This window comes from Rosa chinensis, chromosome 2, assembly GCF_002994745.2.
Source record: "Rosa chinensis cultivar Old Blush chromosome 2, RchiOBHm-V2, whole genome shotgun sequence".
Lineage (NCBI taxonomy): Eukaryota > Viridiplantae > Streptophyta > Magnoliopsida > Rosales > Rosaceae > Rosa > Rosa chinensis.
This window is the reverse complement of record NC_037089.1, coordinates 67058145-67065344: the sequence shown is the minus strand read 5'-3', so window position 1 is coordinate 67065344 and position 7200 is coordinate 67058145. Positions and strand designations below refer to the sequence as shown.

The following is a 7200-nucleotide window of genomic DNA, read 5'->3' as shown; positions in this document are numbered from 1 at the left end:
GTTTTGAAGAATGGATGTCCGTGTGAAGTTTTTAATATACGGAGCATCATATCACGACCTGGGTGACCCAAGCGGTCGTGCCAAAGTCTATATGTGTCAGAATCCCATAAATTTTCATTCATGACATGGTTGGATTCAATTACTCTGATAGTGGTTGCATATAATCCACTAGAGCGACACATAAGTTTCTCTAATACTCGTGTATTTCCGTAGTTATTAGAGGTAATGCAAAGGAACTCTTGTCCATTCTCACAATGTGTTTCCACATGAAGATCATTGGCTCTTATATCTTTAAAACTCAATAGGGTTCTTCCAGCCCTAGGAGCATATAGAGCTTCGATGATATTAATATTCGTGCCATTTGGCAACAAAAATTGAGCTGGTCCTCGACCATGAATCAATTCTTTACAAGGAATTGTCGTGCTTTTCAGATACCGACAAAATATTAATAAGCTCATTAAACCTTGTAATTCGTCCAGCATTGACTTCTGTGCGAAATTGCTTTGATATCACAATTGCTGAGACGGGAATGGTGGAGAGAGTCTTCTCAAGTAGCTCATCTTCTGTGAGAGGCTTTCCACAGAACTTCAACATGGCTTTGAGTCGAAGAGCTTCCGAATTATATTCTGCAACAGACTTAAAGTCGGAGAAGCGTATATTATTCCACTGAACCTTCAAGTCAGGGAGGAGGGTATCTTGGATATTACCAAAACGCTCTTCTAGCGCTACCCATAAGTCTCGAGCATCTCTCATTGACATATACTCTAGTCTGAGAGCTTTATCCATATGGCGCCGCATCAAGATAATAGCTTGTGCATGCTTTGTAGGTGTTCTTTGGAGCACAAGGCCTGGATTAGGAGCTTGAATTATGGGCAATATCCCTCTTGAAGTGAGGTGGTTCTCAACGTCGGTTACCCAACTATAGTATTCCGAACCCGTTGAGTCAAGCATTTGAAAGTCGAGTCTAGGTGCATTCGACATCCTGAAGATAAGAGAAGATATATTAGTTTCGGAGTTCAAAACTTCCACGAAATCTAAAATCAATAATCTTTAGACCAAAACAATGATGTTTTGCGGACACTCTTAGTCCGAATATTATGAACACTCTTAGTTCATAATTACGAACGCTCTTAGTTCGTTTAGCGTGAATTTCTTGGAATTCCGCTTTTGATTGTAAGTTCCCGAGAAAAATAAAGAGAAGAAGAATAGAGTAAAAACTCAAAAACGAGAACTTTTAGTAAATATTACCTTGGAATAATATTGCCGGAAAAGTCGCCGGAAAGTTGTCCAAAAATCACCGGAAAAGTTGTCGGAAAAGTCGTCCGAAAGTCGCTGGAAAAGTTGTCGGAAAAGTCGTCGGAAAGTTGCCGGAAAGTTGTCCGAAAGTCGCCGGAAAAGTTGTCGGAAAGTTGCCTGAAAAGTCGCCGGAAAGTTGTCCGAAAGTCGCCGGAAAGTTGTCCGAAAGTCGCCGGAAAAGTTGTCGACAGATGTGTCGACAGCTGCTCGGCAGGAGCTCGGCAGCTGCTGCGCAGATGGCCTGCAGGTAGCTCGGCAGCTGCTGCGCAGGGCTTCGGCAGGTGCTCGGCAGCTGCTGCGCAGGGCTTCGGCAGGTGCTCGGCAGCTGCTGCGCAGGACTCGGCAGGGGCTTTCGGCAGGTATCGGCAGCACTCGGCAGCACTCGGCAGGAGCTTTCGGCAGGTCTCGGCAGCACTCGGCAGCACTTCGACAGCGGTTCAGCAGCGGTTTGATTTTTCCGGTGGCCGGTTCAGGCTGTTTCCGGCCGGTTCTGGGGGTTCTGAAACCGGTTCTGAGCTTCTTGAATCAAGGGCTTTGATATGAGCTAGGGTTTGGAGGTTTTTTACAAGTTTGAAAAAATGACTTCGATCGGATTATGAACTACCTCTCCTCTTTTCAATTTCGATTCTAATTCTAGAGCAATTTCGTGCTGATAACGTGTTTGAGGACAAGTATGAAATGATAAACAGAGAGAGAGAGTAATGTTTCTGTGAGAATAGAGATTCAAGTGTATTTATTCATCTCACACAAAGAGGTATTTATAGGAAAATATTACAAGTGTGAAAGCTCAAAGAGTAACTCAATTTGATAACCTCTACATTCACAGCTGCAGCCTTCTATGGTGGCTGTGATGATGATAAAATGCCATGCTTGTTTCCCTTTGGCATAAAGCTTGTCACACAAGTCACAATACCTACATTATACACTCAAGTACCTATTTGTATACATGATATAGACATTTATACTATGACTCATGTTTATACATGTGAATCATATATACTACAACACTGTTATTTTATAAGAAAACTAAAACCAAAGGAATGTTATCTATTCTGTATGAAAAAAGGGAAGAAAGTAAAATGCCATGGAGAGCCGATCATAATATAATATTTCTTCCATAAATGTTTTCTTTGAAGACAGGGGACGCCTGCTGCAGTTGGCTGTTCGACTCTGTAATTAGTCAAAATATGATAAACTAGCATAGTTCTTTTCTTAGTCAAAATAAGTTATCAACACAGGAGCTGCATTGGACTAGACCTACCTTGAAGATTATTATGAATAATGAATTGCAATATTTGATTATTATTCTTGGCTTAAACCATGAATGTATACTTGAATTTGTAATAAATAGCTTGACTATCAGTCAAGTAATGTTAAATATACAACTCATTTCCTATAAATACCTATACCTCAAACAATGCTAATCATACGTCCAAATCATAAGTTTTCTGTACATAAGCCCTTGAGGAACTGGTAACAATAATCCTGGAATGACTTCAAAGCTAGAGGTGGTTAAAGTACCAAAGTAAACTCCAGATGGTTACAAGGACGGTACAAGTCCTTGAAGAAGGACGGAAAAGTTAGACCTTTTCAGAGAAGCGGGAATCTGGCCAGATGAATTCTTATAAGAGATTCAAACTCTAGGGAGTAATGAGTTGGAAATCCAGGATGCTTCCAAAGAAGTTTCAAGCTCAAAGTTAAATGTCTACTTTGAGGACAGCGACAGCAGTGTGCTACTGCTAGTTTGGTCTTAGCTGGTGGACTTTGTAATTAGTCATAATATTATAAAATAACACAATAGCGTGTGAGGACTCTTTTTTTTTTAAGGATTATCTATAGTCTATTGGTTAATTCCTGTCTTAGGTAAGACCGTAAGACATATGAACACAGTGGATCTGTGCAGGTCTAGTGAAATTCTGTTTGGGTATACGTCTCTTTGGGTGAACTTTTATATCAATCTCCCTGATAAGGGGGTTTGATTTACTTTCTAGATCATGGAAACCTGCCAGTTGGATTAAATTGAACATATTTATATTTCAAATATAAGGTCAGGAAGCCATAAACGAACTGTATTTTTTTTTTTGGTCTGACATAGACCAACTGTATGCTAAAGATCTGGTACACCAAACTGTACGCTGATTTCGCGCTGTGACTGCGAATGCTGTTTCTCAGGATTTCAAAACTAATATGAAATAACATGCAATGAACATGCAGTATGGTAAGAGAATCGCAAATCAAAACCTATAACATGCAATGAAGATGCAGTATGGTAAGAGAATCGCAAATCAAAACCTATAACAGGTTTTATTACATACATGCACTAAACTAATTTCTTCTTCTTTTTCCAATGAAGAACTTTTTTTCTTACACCAATTTAGTGATGGAAATTTGTTGTCATCAATGCTAAAACCAATAACAAAACTTAAACCAAGAAAATGCTGAAAGTGATCCCAAAGATGAGTGCACTTGGAATCTTGTTGGAAGATCTCTGAGTACCTGCAAACACAGGAGGGCTTGGAGGACTTAGAGAGCAAGATTGCTGTGCAGTTTGATAGCCACATAATCGTGGATTTCCTTCAAAACTGGAGATGGTAAAAGTACTGAACTGGCCTCCAGATGGTACAAAACCCTGAAGATCATTGTATGCAATACTGAAGAAAGAAAGGAAATTCAGAGCTGTAAGGGAAGCAGGGATTGCGCCAGATAGATGGTTATAGGAGAGATCCAATTTCTCTAGGTTAGATAGATTCGAAATCTGAACTGGGATGCTGCCAGAGAAGTTATTATGGCTAAGATCCAACTCATGAAGAAACTTCAATTGGCCAATCTCAATAGGGATATTTCCACTGAGGCTATTCCAACCAAGATATAGTGTTGGGGGGAGTTGAGAGAAGTGATTGTATTGCTGATTAGTACCATTTCTGGACATCAAAGAAAGTGGTAACTCTAGATAACTTCTTTCCACTTTATCATCGGCCTCTTTTGATGTCAAAGATGGCATCCTGCAGAGCTCCTCAGGGAATCCTCCCGTAAGAAGATTATTGGACAAGTCCATGTACAATAGCTTGGGTAGACTACCCAACCAACCTGGAATAGAGCCGGTTATAAGGTTAAATGCCAGGTCCAAGACTTGAAGGCTTTTAAGCTTGGCTATCCAGGTGGGCACTTGACCTGTAAACTTGCAACCACCCATAGCAAGAACTTGGAGTTTGTGAAATCCATCTAGGTCTGCTAGGCTTTCATCATTTGGCAAAGGTTCCAACAGAAAACTCTTGGTGAGGACCAGAGTGGTGAGATTCTTGCAACCCATTAGAACCATAAAGGCCCCGGTGGCATTGGTTAAGTTGTTGTTAGAGATGGAGAGGAAAGCAAGGGATTCTAGTGCAACTATTTCGGGTAATATCTGCCCTTGGAGATTATTGCTGGCCAATCTAATTGCTGTCAGTGACTTGCACGAGTAGAGGCTTTGCGGTAACTTACCAGTGAAGTTATTGTTGCCAAGGTCAAGTGTGGTGAGGAGTTGGAACGTAGAGAAATTGAAGGCGGAGAGCTCTCCTGTTAAGTTGTTGACCCGCAAATTCAAGGTGGACAGATTTGTGCAGTTGTTAAGAGATGGAGGTATGGCACCTGTGAGGTTGTTGCTGTGGAGGACCAGCTTCTCCAACCTGACAAGGTTACCAATTTGGCTGGGTATATTCCCCACGAATTGGTTTGAGTTGAGCTCCAGGATCTTCAGATTGGTTAAACCTACAATGCCATTGCCAATGGGTCCTGATAAGCGATTGACCGGCAGAGAAAGCTGTTGGAGATCAGCAAGGCCAAAAATATCATCAGGGAGATGACCAGAGAGAGCATTGAAGCCTGCGCGGAAGACCTGGAGCTTGGAACAAGAGGCGAGTCCAGTAGGAATTGGATCAGTAAATCTGTTGAAGGATAAGTCCACAAAGGTGAGGTTGTTGTGATTGCTGCCATTTTTGCAGAAAACAGAGATGGGAATGGAGCCAGCAAAGCTGTTTTTGCTGACATTGAAAATGGTTAGAGAGCCTGAAGTCACAGATGGGATTGTTCCATTGAAGTAATTGCTGGACAAGTCTACAATCTGAAGCTTGCTGGCTTCATTAGATGAAATTGGTAAGTGGCCGTTGAGACGATTGAAACTCAAGTCTAGAACTTGGAGGTGAAAGAGGGAGGAAAACAATCCATCTGGAAGTACACCCAACAGGGTATTCTGGGAAAGATTGAGGTGGGTGAGATATGTGAGGTTGGTGATAGCTGGGGAGACTGAACCGCTTAAGCCTCTCCCAGGCAACCATAGATGGAGGACTCGATCATCCGGACCACAGAGTATTCCTTCCCAAAGGCAACAGTCCGAGGAAGCAGACCAATTCAATGGTGATGAGGCCTTGAAATCTAAGGATAAGAGAGCGTCACGATCCACTCGATCACAAGAAGCAGAGGCACAGGAAGGGAGCAACAACATAATGAAAACCCACTGACACAGAAAGATTAGCAATGTTGTTGGGACATCATTCTTCATGTCCTTGGAAAAGGTTACTTTGTTGGGTTTCATCTTGTTTATCTCCAAAGTACTACCACCAATCTATACATGTCATTGTATATAGTTAACCTGCACCCTTGCTACGAATGTGGAAATATTTTGGGATGGAACGAAAAAGCCTTTACCTAGAGAGACCGAGACAGAGTCAAAGTCATGATGCAGGAACAGAATGGTTTAATCAAAATGTGCTTACCAGATCATAAGGAAAAAAGAAAGATTAATTCTGTAAAATCTGACTAAAACATAAATGAACATATCCCATAAGCGTTTACTTGACCAAAGGGTTAGCTAACTTGGCTACAAGGAAAGAGATCATTTGACTTTGAGTTGGACTTTCCACGCCCCGCAAATCCTGTTTAATAATTTGAAAGACAGAACTTGATGGATTCCTTGCTTTACTGGCGTCCCGTTGTAATAACTTAAATCAGAAATTGATGGGTACAGAGAAAGGAAAAACAGATTCAGCATCCACACAAAGGAAAGATGATACCGTGAAAGCCAAGGACAAAGAGCATCAGGATCCTATCGGTCAAGGCCGGTTAGCAGAGGCAAAGCAACGCTGGAACACAAGGGCAATCCATTGACCAAAATAGAAGAGGCTGTGTTTTTCGTCTTTTTGATCATTGTGGAGCACTAATATTACTAATCTCCACAATAAACAAAGACAATCTATGCAGAACATTGTCCATGTGACCATGTGCATTGCGGTAAACACCATTGACCAACACAGAGGGAGACAGAGTGCTAGTAACGTTGCACGAAAAGATTGATCATAATATTTTATTTTGAAAGACAACAAGCAAAAATCTCGTATCATATAATCAAAATAATGGCAAGCACATAAAAAATAAAATTCAATTATATAGCAAGTAAAAAAAAAAAGGTGGTTAAAATCTATTCAGAAACAAATGAATACATCACACAAGCGTGTAGTTCACCTTCATTGGACCTTCCATGTGCTGCAAACCGTTAAGTGCTTCCTGGGGTTAGTTGTTGCAATGCAACATTTAACCAAATAATATTCTTCAGACATTGAGTTGCAGAGAGGCAAAAGAATATAAAAAATAATAAATCAAGAACTATGCAGACGGATTGGCAAATTTCATCCAATTCTATTTGAGGTATGATCATATATTGTTGTGAAAGCAAGCAATCAGACAGAGAGAAGCTGATAATAGAATGTATAGATAAAAAATTTAAAATGAAGTTTACCTTGGCTTGGTTCTGGGTAGTTCACTCTTGCAACGGAAACTGGATTTCAAATAGCTACTCTGTTTTACCCATCGATTTAAGCAGAGCTGTTATTTACTGAAATACTATAAGGAGACGGTGAACTGCCAAGGGTG

At 40.8% G+C, this 7200-nt stretch overlaps 1 protein-coding gene across 1 annotated transcript; it reads right to left on the bottom strand.

The window, feature by feature from the left end:
• Nucleotides 1-3566: 3566 nt before the first annotated feature.
• Nucleotides 3567-6025, bottom strand: LOC112189653 (receptor-like protein 3). The gene has a single exon (XM_024328998.2). The coding sequence runs from the start codon at nt 5864-5866 to the stop codon at nt 3719-3721; it is 2148 nt and encodes a 715-aa protein (XP_024184766.1). The 5' UTR covers nt 5867-6025; the 3' UTR covers nt 3567-3718.
• Nucleotides 6026-7200: the final 1175 nt, after the last annotated feature.